The following is a 15,198-nucleotide window of genomic DNA, read 5'->3' on the forward strand; positions in this document are numbered from 1 at the left end:
ATTTTCTTCTTTGGAAACCACAAAGAAATTTCAGGAAGTAGTTTAAAGTGATTTCTGCTCGATTGTCGCTTCCATTTGTACTCTTTTTTGCTAATTTCTAATATTTCGAAACTTTGAAATTATTGAAAATTTTTGACATTCATTTTGAAACACTTCCTGCGTTAAAAATAAATTTATTAAATTTTGTGTTAAATAGTACTTTAAATAGACATGCAATTTAAATTTCAAATTTTGAAAAAGTATAAATTTTGTATGTTAATATTTGTAATTGAAAAATTCTAAGAAAGAAAGAATTTTTTTCTAGCTAACTATATTTCAAGAAAGCGTTGCTTTAAGATGTCGTTGTCCATAGATTTTCAATGATTTACATTGAAAATAATATTGTGATAATTTGTCAACACAATAAAACTTAGTTTATCCAATCCCCGATATTTTTCGCTTGTTTTAAATATTCTCTTCATTGAAGAATATTTTTGTCACTCTTTTTTATTAATCTAGTCCCCTATTTTTTTTTAAATATATATTCGTAAAAGGTTTTTTTGTCAGTCTTTTTTTTTGTTTTCGAAATATTTTAGTTGCTTTAACAACAAAGAAATTTTTGCGGATCCTTTTTGAGTTTTGCATAATTTTGGTGTAATTATCTTAGCTAAAAAATTTAGTTTCCATTTTGTTTGTAGGGAAGTTTTTTGTTTTGTATTATTTTGCTGTGGGAATTGTCGTTCTGTTAGCTGTAAAAAAAACTCCGCTTACTTTGCTTCACTGTTGAGTTTGCTGCGATTCGTTGGCAGCGTCTCCACCGAGATGATGCGTGCCACAGAATTGTTGCTGCCGCTGTTGTTGCCGCTGTTGATGCCATTGCTGTTGCTGCTGAGTGCTTGAGTCTGGCTGTCGGCAGCAACATTGGCAATCTTGCGAATGAACTCATCCTCACTGCAGGCATCGTCGTTGTCCAGCTCCACCTGATTGCATTCCAGTTTCTTACGCTTCAAGTGCTTGCCACCACCACGACTTTGCGGTGCCCCACAATTGTAGCTGTGGCTGCTGCTGCTGTTGTTGCTGCTGCTGTTGTTGCTGCTGCAACTGCTGCTGTTCTCCTGCTGCAACTGCAAATGTAATCCAGGATAATGAAATTGCTGCTGCTGCTGCTGTTGTTGTTGTCGCTGCTGCTGATGTTGCTGTTGTTGTTGCTGTTGCTGGTAATGTTGCTTTTGCTGCTGCAATACAAAGGCATTTGCGGCAGCCATTTCTGCGGCACGTGTATTAAAGATGCCCCCAAAGAGCTCAGTTCCAATTGTGGTTGCTGTTGTTGCTCCTACTGCTGCTGCTGCTGCTGCTGTTGTTGTTGTTGTCGTCTGACTGTTGTCGGTGCCAAAGCCCGTGTCCTCATCATTCACAGTGACCATTTTGTCCACCCGTGTTGTTGCCGTCGTCGTCGTCGTCGTCGTCGCTGCCGCCGCCTCAATGTCATCCAGATAGTTGAGCATTTTCTTAGCATGACGTGATCTACATTACACATACATATGTACATGATGTATGTATGTAACACACACACACACATACATTGCTTATTTAGTTTTTGTTGTTTTTTTGTTTTGTTTTTTAATTATATACTAATTTTTAATAACAATTTTCTTGTGCCTACAATTTTGATTGACAAACAAAAAGTAGAAAAACGAATTTTCCAAAAATTTCGATTCAATTCGATTTCGATTTTGAATTTCGAGAGTCATCAGAGAGCACGTTTAATCATTTTTTTTTTATTTTTTTTTGTTCTAACGAGTATACACAACATGAAAAAGTGAAAAGCGAGAGTCGGATGGCAGATAATGAACAAACAAACATATAGAAACATATACATACATATAAACGTATACAATAACCAATATATATAAACTATTTGAAGCATTGAATATATATAAGCTATTTGAAGCAAACGTTTTGCCTATTGCAAGAATGAGAAAATATTCAAATGTGACAACGGTTCAATAAACTGCATTGAATTGATCTCGATCAACGAAATGTCAGCGAGTTGCCAGCTCAAGATCATACTGTTTGAATTAAATCTGTTTTTCTAGTTATTTTCTCCTGAACTATTAATTAAACAAATTTTTGCTGTTTCAAAAATACTGTGAAATAAAAAATCTATACTTTCTATTCAATTATTTTTTTTGGTTGACAGTTTCTAAAAAATCTTATAATTTCTCTATTTATTATTTGCAGTCTTTATCTCCGAAATACTTTACTTTATTGATTTTAAATTATTGAAAATTCGAAATATTTTTCATTATTTGTTGAGCTGGTTTCGATTTTGAATTTTATCATTGATGAACTGATCTTCACTCAGTTTTCGACTGATCTTCACTTAACTTCAAAAGCTGATCATAACTTTATACTGATCTCAACTGCGTTTCAAGTGATCTTAACTTAGTTTTCGACAGATCTTTACTTAACATCAAAAATGATCTATACTTTATACTGATAACAACTTTATACTGATCTCAACCGAGTTACAACTGATCTTAATTCAGCTTTAACTGAATCGAACTCGGTTTAAAACTGTATATTAAATTGATCTTAAGTCAGCTTCAAACTTTATTCAGTTTTAAACTGATCTTAACTGAGCTTCAAACTGATCTTTACGGAGTTTTAAACTGATCTTAACTCAGATTGATCTTGGCAAACTTTTGCGTAAATATGACACTCTCAATACTCATAGAATTATGCATTATTGGAAATAGAATTTCGTATTCACTATGAGCTGATATAATAGATCTTCCAATTGTGTGTGTGTGTGTTTGAAATAAACAAGTGCTGTTATAGCATTGCAAAAGTATTTCATAACATAACTTGATATGTGTTTAATGTGCGCACACCTAAGAGCTAAGTGAAATCCTAACCTAAGCCAAAGCTGAGTTGTGCTGCTGAGCAACATGGCGTATGCGTAACGTGTGTGTTGTGCTTTAATTTGCTTTCATTTTGTTGTTGTTTTCAAAGTTGAGCACATTGCATTAGTGGCTTAATCCATAAAACAATTAACTAACATTTAGCATTGATCGTATAAATCAGAGCAGCACTTCCACAGAGATAGAAAATGCTAGCGATAACGAAAAGAGAGAGAGAGAGAGAGAGAGAGAGCGAGTGAGAGGGAATCTCTCTCTCTCTCTTTCTGGCTTTTCGAGTGCCCGGCAACTACTGATAGAACTGATAAACGACAACAAGTGTGATTACAAGCCGATTACGGCTGTTTGTAATTATAATGTGCCACCACATTAAGACCCCAACAACAATCGCCAAGCACACACACACAACACACACACACACGCGGACAGTAGTTGCTAAGTCTCTCCAAACACATTCACCATGACCCACAAATGTGCTGCACAAAATGCATCGCAACTGCACACAAATAAAACCTGTCCATAAAACCAAATCTAACAAATTACAAGTAAGTATATATATTTATTTTGTTTCGCGTAATTTTAACTAAAACACATCTTGTATCTCTTACGATCAATATGTTTAACCAGTTCTTGGTTCTTAATTCATTATTCAAGGTAATTTTTCTTTTTAATTTTATTTCACGCTCATTTTCAAAAGCATTGAAGATGACAGATCAAAATGAATTTCAACTCTTTTTCCATTGATCTTAATGCATTACTCACAAAAATTTTAATTGACTTCTTTTGCTGAACTTTCAGCTAATTTGAGCCTTAAACTGATGTTAATTAATTTGATTCGCTTCGCTGCTCACTTATAACTCACGACCTTCTAGATTCCCTTTTTTTTGTTTGGTTGTGCTTAATTGATCCTAACAAAGTTTACATCGTTTTATTATTAACTCTGCTCTTCCTTAACCTGTGACGCATTTGCATTAAGGAATTTTTCATGGACTTCTTTGTTCACTTTTCACGCATCTTTATTTGCGGTCTTTATCTCCTAAGTACTTTGCTTAAGTGATCATTGATCTTTAAGTATTCAAAATAACTTCATGAGCTGGTTTTGAATTTCGCCATTGATATAGTAATCTTTCCTCAGTTTTAACTCTTCTTAGCTTCATTTCAAAATGATCCTAACACAACTTTAAAGTGATCTCAACTGAGATTCAAACTGATCTTCACTCAGTTTAAAAGCCTATCTTCACTGAGTTTCAAATTGTTCTTAACTCAGTTTCAAACTGATCTTAATTCTTCAACTTAGATTTTAACTGATTTTAATTCAGTTTCAAAACTGATCACAGCTCAGCTTCAAACTGATCTTTACACGGCTTTCGATTGATCTCAACAGAGTTTGTTTCTGATCTTCACTCAGTTTCTAACTGATCTTCACTCAGTTTCTAACTGATCTTCACTCAGTTTCTAACTGATCTCAACTTAGCTTTAACTGATTTTTAGTGGATTTGAAACTGTTAATTAAACTGATCTAAAGTCAGTTTGAAACTGATCTTCAGTCAGTTTTAAACTGATCTTAAAGCAACTTTAAACAAATCTTAACTGAGTTTCAAGTTGATCCTCACTCAGTTTAACATTTTTCTTAATCTTAACTCTTCAAACTGATCTTAGCTGAGTTGCAAAACTAAACTTAATTTAGCTTCAAACTATTCTTAACTAATTCTTGAAGCACTCACGGCGTTCTCATGTTGTGGTTTTTCACTTTAATCTATTTTGCAATCTTGAATCTTAGACACACACAAACACTTCCTTTCGAAACCAACTGCGATGGGCAACTGATGAAGGGCCGAGCTCTGTGTGCTTTGTGTGTGTCAGCTGATGGCGAGTGAAACAAATGCAAAGCGAGCGCATATATTTTGTATCCGACGACACATCGAATTTCCACAGCGGTTTTTATTTATTTATAATAATAATCGTAATACTTATAAGCGAATGCGTTTCTTTTTCTTTCTTTTTTTTTTTTTGTCGAAATCAAACAATAAACTGACGCCTGCGAAACTTGGTAACTGAGCGTGTCTCACTTTCGAGTGTGTGTTTGACTGTGTGTGTGAGTGTATGTGTGTGTGCATTTGTTAGTGTGTGAGGGTGTGCATGTGTGTGTGAGATAGTTGGCGAAACAGCTGATTGATTGATTGAAAGACTGACGAAGTGAAGGATTGAAGGAACTCACCTTGAAACGGGTATCGCGCGTATTAAATGCTGCTGCGGTGAATGTTGCTGCTGTTGATGTTGCTGATGCTGTTGTTGTTGTTGCTGCTGTTGTTGTTGCTGCTGCTGTTGCTGCTGTTGGTGTTGCTGCAACGTGTTGCTGGCGGCCGCCGCAGCTGCAGCCGCTGCCGCTGCAGCCACAGTGTTGGTTAACGCACTGTTCACCACCAGATTTGTGCGATGTCCACTCTCCGAGTTGCTGTTGCCTCCGCTGCTGCTGCTCCTTGCATCGGCAGCAGCAACTGTTGCTGCCGCTGTTGCCGCTGCATTGCGCAGCTCCGTGTGCTGATCGAAGCCCAGGCCGCTGTCATTGGAATTGTCACAGGGCGGCGGATGCGGTCGCTGTGGTATTCGTTTCCCAGGCACCAATTTCCCTGGCCCCGTCTACGAATGAAAGAAAGAAGGAGGAGGAGCCAACAAATACATTACTACTCCATTACTCCATTGTCTCACCACAACTTACCCTGGCTATTGTGTGCAGTTTTCCGGGCAGTCCTTTGCCGGGCTGTCTTTTCGAGGGTATGCGAAAGCCCTTGCGATGTATCCGCGGACTCATCGTTGAGTTTGTGGACATGGTCATGCGCATGCCTAAAAGAGAAAAGATAATGGAAATATTCGTTAGTATGGCATTCATTACATTTGATTTAGTTTTAATTATACACTTTAGTGGCATATTAGAAGAGACATTTTATAGGTGAATAATAGGAGAGAGAAACAAGTAGAGACTTTGGCTTGGAAAGTTCCGACTTAAATAGATTAATTTAAAGAAATATAATATAAAAATTGTAGAGGACAACCTCAACTTTTAAGTCGCTTTGATTTATTATTGATTTTAGTTACAATTTCTGTAGATACAATAAAAAAATAAACATTATAAGAATGAAATAAACGAGTTTACGAGTTCATACAAAATATTGCTAATTGCTAGGATTGACAACTATGACTGGTATTGTAATATACATCACATAATGATATGATATATTTTGTATTAATATTCAGATTTATTGACTTATAAAAGTGATTTACTTGTATGCAAAGTTTTCAGAAAACAGCATTGGAAACTGAGATTCAATAGAAGAACGTTGCAGAAGTTAAAGAAAAAATAACCTGAACACCACATAAAAATGAATATAAAATAATTTTAAAAAAAATTGCATTATTAAATGCTGGAATTTTAACAAATTGTGTGTTCAAATACTGCTAAAAAAATGTAATTCTTGTACAATTCAAAGTTCCAACAGCTAAATACCATAATAAAATTGAAGAACTAATTTAGCTGTTTAGCTGACATTTTTAAGCAAGCATTCAAGGCTTTTAAAGGTTAATGTGAAAACTCAAGCCCATGCTGTGATCCTCCAACAGATGCAATTGCTCTGTGAGATACAAATGTATCTTGTCAGGGTTATATTTTTATACCCGTTACTCTTAGGGTAGAAGGGTATTATAGCTTTGTGCCTGCAGGAAATGTACAGCTGTGAACATTGAAATAGCAGTGTTTACGACCAAAGCGTTTAGCCAGCAGAAAGCATCTCAGACCCTATAAGGTATATATATATTCTTGAGCAGCGTCCACAGCCTAGACTATATAATCATATCCGTCTGTCTGTCCGTCCGTATGAATATCTAGATCTCAGAGACTATACGAGATAGAGACATATCGACAGTACTTGTCACTCTATGGTATATCTTTAATGAAGTATTATATCAATATACCAAATATAGCCTTCGGTATATTTTTGTATTTTTGCGGTATATTATTTTAGTACAGGGTGCACCATCTAGACAGGACCTAATGAAATGTTGAATAACTTCTCCATTTTTTAGCCCATTTTTGAAAATAAACAAGATTCATTTAGGGTATAGAATGTCATTTATTGACAATTCACTCAGAATACAATATCAATCAAATGACCGCCTTCATTAGAAACACAAAAAGCGGCCCTTTTTGGGCATTTCGCATTGTATTTGACAACATTTCGGGCAATTCCGCAATTTCCGCTTTGATTTTAGCTTTTAGTTATTCAATAGTCCTCGGTTTGCTGACATACACCTTACTCTTCAAGTAGCCCCACAGAAAAAAGTCCGGTGCCGTCAAATCCGGCGAACGAGGAGGCCACTCCAAATCACCCTTTTTGACACAACGCGTCCCGGGATCTTGCTCTGCAATTGAACGATTGCTTTCGATGTACAGCGCTACAATTTCAGCCCGATTTTTTGCTGTGAGCCGATCCATGTCTAAAATGGCATAGGCTGACGTTTCAGAATCTGGCTGGCTTGTCAAAATAGGCTGAAAAATGGCGGAGTTATTAAACATTTCAATAGGCCCTGTCTAAATGGCGCACCCTGTATATATTACAAATAATACAGCATTTACACAAAATGAGGTATTATATCAATATACCAAATACAGCCTGCGGTATATTTTTGTATTTCTACAGTATATAAATTTGGTATAATTTAAGAATAATACCGCACTTATACTAAATGAAGCATATACCAAATATAGCCTTCGGTATATTTTTGTATTTTTGCGGTATATTATTTTAGTATACTGCAGTTATACAAAATGAGGTATTATATCAATATACCAAATATATTGGTATATTTTTGTATTTCTACAGTATATAAAGTTGGCATATTTTAAAAATAATACCGCACCTATACAAAATGAAGCATATACCAAATATAGCCTGCGGTATATTTTTGTATTTCTACAGTACACAAATTTGGTATATTTTAAAAATAATACCGCATTGCTTAGCTTTTATTCAAAATGGATAGCGAGTATCTCACAGTTGAGCACACTCGACTGTAGCTTTCTTACTTGTTTATTTGTTATGTCGTGATTTCAAGAAGTGCAAGAATTTACAATAAATTTGTCATGTTGTGCAGATGCCGATGATTTAAAATGCAAATATTGTGGCTTCACGAAGCAAGTAGTGGCTGATGGACAAGCAGCAAATATGTGTGTCATATGTCGCCAGATAAAACCTGATCAAACCAGTGCGCGAGACTTGATAACGAAGCAAAAAAAAAAAAAGATACTGTAAAGAAATCACAATTGCATCAACTGTAGCAGCATCCAGCGGCAGCAACAGTTTGTGCAACATGCTTGATCAAGAGAAAGAGAGAGAGAGGAGGGAGGAGGGAGAGATACCGAATCAAGTGCTTCATTTAAACACAATGCAAAAATTGTTCGACCCGTCGACGTCGACTGATAATGCAACGTGAAACGAGAACGCAGAGTGGAAGGCGGCAAGCAGCTAGGCGAGTTCATTGAACTCTCAGTGCATTGGAGGGAGCCGCAGGTTCCACACACACACACTGACATTATCTTATATGCATATCCGTGCTTTGCTCATTGTTGATGCAATTGCACATCAAGTTGCGGCTCATTGTTGCTGCGTTTGGGCGCTCAATTGATGCACAATTTGTGCGTCAACTGGTGGCCACTTTCTGCTCTTTTGCATTATCATCATCTCATTGTCCAGTTGCAGTTGCACTCGCTGTTGATAACACAGCACACACACACAGAGCAGAAAGATAAGGCCAAGGCGCAAGCAATTCTTCTTATAATTATTCTACTCGTAGTATTTGTATTTCAACTTTGCTCACTTATTTTTATTCAATTCAAATGAGAACGCGCGACTCACTCTGCGTATACTTCATATTTCTTCAGCCTTCAGCCCTCTTCTATCTAGAGTATTTGCACAAGTTTATTATCAAACCGAAATTGCAGCTAAAAATAGCAACACACGCCAACTGAAGCTGGGATTTTAATAGAATGCCCGAGTTCACAGCTCAACGTTCAGTCAATAAATTTTGTTTTACGATCATCATCGAATAGTATTTCTTGTATTTATGCAGATGGAGGCGAAATAATTACAAACAATTCGAGTCTACACATGCTTGGTATTTTTCCCCCCAATGTTCCCACATTGCGTATACTCAATATTTGCAGCTCAAGAGAATCGATACGAGTAAATCAGTTAAATATCTAAATCTAGCAAAGATCAAACGCAATATATATATATTGACTACAGTTATCGATCACATATGGCAAAATGTGATATACAAATGCTGGAGCATTGAACGTTGTAAAGGATTCGAATTTGTTTCGTGGCATTTGATGCTCAATTTTCAAGTTTAACTTTAGTTTATTACTATATGTTTTAATTAAGAATATATTTAAAAGAATTTTAAAATGATATTCATTTTTATATTTCTTTATTAAAAACATATTTATTTCATAAATTTTGTGTTTCTCAAAAGTGCTCATAGCTATGCAAAATAATATATTTTTTTAAATTTCTACAATGGGCTGATAAGTTTGGTTTTACTTTACCATATTTTGTAAGTCATAATATATTTATAAGTCGAATTTCGAGTTAAGTTATCCTAAGATATTAAATAATAATGTATTTTTAAAATTTTGAATTTATACTATGAATTTCGAGATGGGAATTAAAAAAAAAGGAAAAACTTAATATAAATTTATGTTTTCTCTTAAAAGTGCTGCAAGACTATGCAAAATAAGATTTCTGAAATCTTTACAAGTGATTGATAAGTTCGGTTTTAATTTGTTACTGTTTTTTAAATATGAATATATGTTAAAGTCCAATTTCGAGTGATTGATAGGTTCGGCATTAATTTGTTACTATATTTTTTAAATAAGAATATATGTAGAAGTCCAATTTCGAGTTAAAAATGTATGCTACGAAATTTAATATTAATTCAATATTATATTTTGTAATTTATATTTTTGAGATAGGAAATAAAAAAAACGTACCATAATATAAATTAATTGTCTTTTTAAAAAGTGCTGCAAAACTATTCGAAAATAAGATTTATGAATTCTCTACAAGTGGCTGCAATTAAAGGTCTCTCCTTAAATGAATCACTTCGAGTTGTTTCTACTTGACAGAGATACTTCTACACTTAAGAATTGCGACAAAATTTAGTTTTTTTTTTCTTTTCTGCTTATGTTAAGTGTTGCCAACTGTTGTGGTGCCTAAAGTCTATAGAGGTCTATAAAGATATTTCAGACTCGATGCGTTGATAAGCGAGGCAAGGCATTTGGGATCGTGACAACATTCTCAGCATTATAATATGACATAATTTGAGCATTGATTGTTTTTTACGATAAGCGTCAATAATTTGACTTTGTTATCTAGTTGCCATTCAAGACAAGCAAAGAACAACAACAAACACACACACACACACACACAGAAAACTAAAATATAAAATAATAATAAATGTTCGGCGATCTATTCAATAATTATAAGAGTTTTTGCCTGTCGATAAGTGTTTGCCAAATATTTGCTAATGACGCGAAGGAATAACATCGACGTAAACGTAAAGCGAATTGTTTTCCAAACAGCTTCATTTTCCTTCGTTGTAATATAAATATATGTATCTCTCTTTGTTTGTGTTTGTTTTAGTTTGTCGCTGGGTTCATGCAGCGTCAGGTTCAGATTCAGGTGCAAAAAGGTATCGCCGCAGGTAGTTTAACGGGGCAAAAAGTTTATACATATTTAATATTATTCTTTTTCGGCTTGCGAACGCGCCTCTACCTGGTGAAATATGCTGTTTACCTGCCACCGACGACGACGCGGCATTTTATCTAAGCGTGTGCGGCGATAGATAACAAAACGACCAAAGACAACACCCTCCACACACAGACACACGCACACACACCCCTCGGAGTGCCGCCTTTTTCACACTATTCGTTATCTGTGATCCGCAATTCGCGGCGATCCCAAGCGATAAGCCCAACTCTCAGATCAGTTCAGATTTGATCTGGCTTTATGTAATCTAGCATTCGACTGCAATTGACAGACAAAAGCGAAGCGAATCGCAGCACTTAATTCAATTCAATTCAATAAATGCTCGTCGACCTTCTTCTTTTGAGAGATGCTGCGTTCATCACTATTTCTATTATTTTCTTTGCAATTATCGATAATGTGTTTGTGGCTTGGATTTTCTGAGCTTCAACTGGCGACAATTGGGCAGGCGTTGTTATTATTTTTTTTTTGGGGTCTAATCTTATCACTGCACAAACTTGGCAACTGGCCATAAAATAAATTCGAGACGAGGTGTGTATTCCCCCTGACGACGTTCATGTTCACGCTCACACTCATTGATCGCGCTCACGATCAAGGCGCCAGCTCTTCAAATTTCAGCTATCACGCACTTTCATTTCGAGGGATTCGATTGCCAAAATAAAGCTGAGAATGTATTGTGAATTTAAGGAATGTAGCATTACAAATATAAATGTATTTCTGTGAAGCGCACTTCTAATAAGATCTTTATTTATTCTGGCCAAGTGAAGTTGAAGAGAATATTAAACAACAAGTAAGAAGGCTACAGTCGAGTGAGTTCGACTTTGAGATACACGCTCCCTAAACAGTGCGATATTCATTTTAAAATATACCAAATATACCATACAAATATTTGTTTTTGGTATATTGATATATTCAAAATATATCATAGAATGCAAAATATATCAGATTTGCCCATACAAAAGTATTTCTTTAAGAACTCCTATAAGTTTTATCTGATCGCAACCAATTAATTTTGCAATATGTTTATCGAAGTTCTAAGTTCATAAATATTAAAAATATTCAAGTCATATTTATGATAATGTAAATTTCAACATAGTATTTAATAATACTAAAAACGATTCACAAGTATATGACATAAAATACAATAACCTTACGACACATATATAATAATACTAAAAATGATTCAAAAATGAATAGTGTAAAATACAAATACTCTCCGACACATTCTCAAGATATTCAAATCATATGTTATATATAACTTGTAATATAATCATAAGTTTAGAATAATATTAAAATCACTTCAGACATTAAAACATTAACATAAAATAATTTGAAATAATAACAGTTCATCGACATTAAAAGCTATTCAAATAACATTTGATTATACCACATGTATTAGTCTTAAATGAATATAAAATTAATGAAAATGATCAACAACGATATTAGAAGAAATCAATATCAATGCTAAAAAAAATTCAGAAAGATTTAAAAACATTGCTTGAAAGTAAATTGAAATTACTATGCAACGGTAATGAATATTTGTTAATTTTTCGTGTCTCGATCGTAAAGATCATAAGGAAATGTAGCTTAATTAAAGAAGCATATTGCAAATGAGAATGGGGACAATTCAAGTTGAGCAGCATTGTTGAGTTCATAATTGGGGTTTTGTTCTAGAATCTCGATCTCTCGATTCGATATATTTAAATATATATTCAAGTTGAGCAACTTTCAAATAAATTTCGCTTTTGCGATCAGTTCAGATAACAGAGATATGGGGTACAAAATTAATCAGAATATCAGACGCGCGTGCGATTTATTTATTGTCGATGGGTTGATTAAGTGTTCCCCCCTTCCCTCTCCCCCTCTATTATTTTGTATGACATTCGTTTTGTTTGTTTTGTCCACTTTCTTCTGCACTATTTCGATTCGATTCGAGTTCGAGTTCGATATTTAAATGCAACTTTCTATACGATCTTACCGAAATTGCTTTTGTAATGATGTTGGTATGCATTTGTGTTTGAGTTGTTGTTGTTGTTGTTACTATTGTTGTTGTTGTTGTTGTTGTGATAGTGGCTATAGTGATGATGGCTATTGTTGTTGTTGTTGTTGTTGTTTCCGCCGTTGCTGTTATTGTTGTTGTTTTGATTGTTGTTGCTGTTGATCTTGCCGGCTGTGCCATTGCCACCGCCACCGCCACCGCCATGATGATGGCTCAGGTTGTGCATTTTGGATGGAATACGATAGCCAGACTCGTAATATTTATACTGATTGTAAGTGAAACGCATTTTGTGGCCGTTTCGTTCAGTTCAGTTCAGTTTTTGTTTCTTTTTGCTACCTCTCTTTTGTTGTTTATACTGTTATGTACTCTTCTCTTTTTCTTTTTTGGTTTACTTCTATTTTGTTGTGATATAAATTAATGCAATATTAATTTAGTTCTCTATATGCGACTGCAATGTTTTTTTCCGTTTTGTAGTTGGAGGAGGACGACAAGAGTTGCTCTTAAAATTATTAACTCTATAGATGTGCGTATGCATATATTTAAATTTTTGGTTGATAGTTGGCACTTTTTTATATTTTAGTTGTTGTTGTTGTTGTTAATATTGCTGTTTTTTGTTTGAACTAATTAGTTGTTGTTGTTGTTGTTGTTTTTTTGGCATTTCAATAATTCTTGTATTTGTACATATTTCTGTAGTTGCTTTTGTTGTTTTAATTGATTAAGTTAATGCTCATAATAAATACATGTTTTTGCTTGCTGTTCTTTTCTTTTTTTTTGGTTGTATTTTTATCAGCTGCGAAAGAACATAAACAAAATTCAACTTTTTTTCTCGTAAAAAAACGCACAAAAAACGCGCGCGATTCGTTTAAAATTAAAATTATTTCGACGTTTGTTTTGTTTTTGAAATTCGCATTTTTTGTCAACGTTGTTGCTTTTATTGTTGTTGATGTCGTTGTCGCGCGTAACCGAGCACAGCACAAAAAAACAAAAACAAAAAAACGAAACTACGAAAAAAAAAATGTGACAAAAACAAGTTGGGAGCAAAATTCTTTTCACTTGCGGCGAGATATCGCCGGAGATCCCTATATAAATGGTGCAAAGTCTGTTCCAGTAGTCAACCAATATAATAATGACAATCATAATTTCGTAGCGCTTTAAATGCATTCACCCCGATACGGTTCCTTTATTCGGGTTAGCTTTAACAACACATTTTTTTTTTTAACTTTTTTTTTTTTTTGGAACAAGTTTTGCGGATGTTGATCTTGAGATTTTGCGACTTCTTCCTTGTTGAGAACAGTTACAGGAATTATCGAAAAAAAAACCATAAAATGTAAACTGGTTCCCTTGGCCCTTTTACTTTTTCTGTGGCTAGACAGTAACGATTTCTTCATATATATTTATATTTATTTTTAACATCAGGAAATGCAACTGATTTCACTAAAATGGCTTTTATTCATTTTATATGGCATTTGTGTTGCCAAGACTGAAGAAATCAAAAAACCGACGGACAAGTGGCCTAGAAGTGAAGTGGCTTGTAGTATTTGCTGTTAATATGCGTTTTAAATCGATTCGATTTGATTTGACTTGATTTGATTGCCCCGCCCATTTCCACAGATAATTGTGTTAGCAGCCGAATTCGAATTCGAAGTCGAAGTCGAAGCCGAGCCATGGCTTTGATTTTGTTTTTTGGCTATTGAAAAAGTGCCAGACTATAGTTCTAGTTCTTGGTTCTTGGTTCTCGGTTCTTGATTAAATGCTAATTGAGATTGTACAAGTGTTTAGTCAATTATCAGATATTCGTTGAATTTAATTATTTTTTTTTACGAGCGTGAAAAACTTCAACTGTTGACCTACATTAAACTGGGCATTTTCAGCAAATTACCCAAAAAGTAAAGTCTGTTTAAAAATGCTTAGAACGAGGTTTTTCTATTGTTGTAGTACGTTGTTTTTTTTTATCAATTCCAATTCTTTGTAATTCTCGAATTGCAGCTCACAGCATAATCCAATTGAAATAAATCATTTTCTTGATTGGATCACGCGAAATTCTATTCAAGCTGACAATTTTTAGTTACACTCGTTTTTTTATTATTATTTTCTAGTTTGTTTTGGAATTTTGCACAGATTTTTGCGAAAATAAGATTTAATGAGGGAATTATAATAATTATTGGTATCGAATAGAACTCGGGCAAGCGCGAAATTAATTTTATTTACTTAATTTTTTTTTTTACGTGCGACCTGCGGCTGTTCTATATGGGATCTAGGGTTGGGACTGGGGTCTGGGGTCTGGGACTATTTGCTGTTTGCTATGAATGGGGCTGCCTCTAGACGTGGCGGCGATAAGATAAAGCCGCTTAACCGCAGCACCGCCGATCGCCAGTTTGGTTTCGTTTCATTTCGTTTAGTTTCGTTGTTTTGTTGTTATGCTTTTTTTTTTTTTTTTGTTTGTTGTGTGTGTGTGTTTTGCGTTTTTCCGTGTTGTTCG

General features: G+C 34.7%; 1 protein-coding gene across 4 annotated transcripts in view; it reads right to left on the reverse strand.

Moving 5' to 3' along the window:
* LOC132797012 (nuclear factor of activated T-cells 5) overlaps positions 1-15,198 on the reverse strand; it is a 54,505-nt gene that overhangs the window by 11,763 nt on the left and 27,544 nt on the right. Inside the window, exons 1-4 of one of the 4 annotated variants that reach the window (XM_060808415.1) lie at positions 12,699-13,509; positions 5,620-5,744; positions 5,119-5,540; positions 751-1,503 (exon numbers count right to left, since the gene is read on the reverse strand). In XM_060808415.1, the coding sequence (XP_060664398.1) occupies positions 751-1,503; positions 5,119-5,540; positions 5,620-5,744; positions 12,699-13,005 (1,607 nt within the window). In that variant the 5' untranslated portion in view covers positions 13,006-13,509. Of the gene's footprint in view, positions 1-750; positions 1,504-5,118; positions 5,541-5,619; positions 5,745-12,698; positions 13,510-15,198 lie in introns of those variants that run through there. The other 3 variants (XM_060808416.1, XM_060808417.1, XM_060808418.1) reach the window with 3 other exon arrangements.

This window comes from Drosophila nasuta, chromosome X (assembly GCF_023558535.2).
Source record: "Drosophila nasuta strain 15112-1781.00 chromosome X, ASM2355853v1, whole genome shotgun sequence".
NCBI lineage: Eukaryota > Metazoa > Arthropoda > Insecta > Diptera > Drosophilidae > Drosophila > Drosophila nasuta.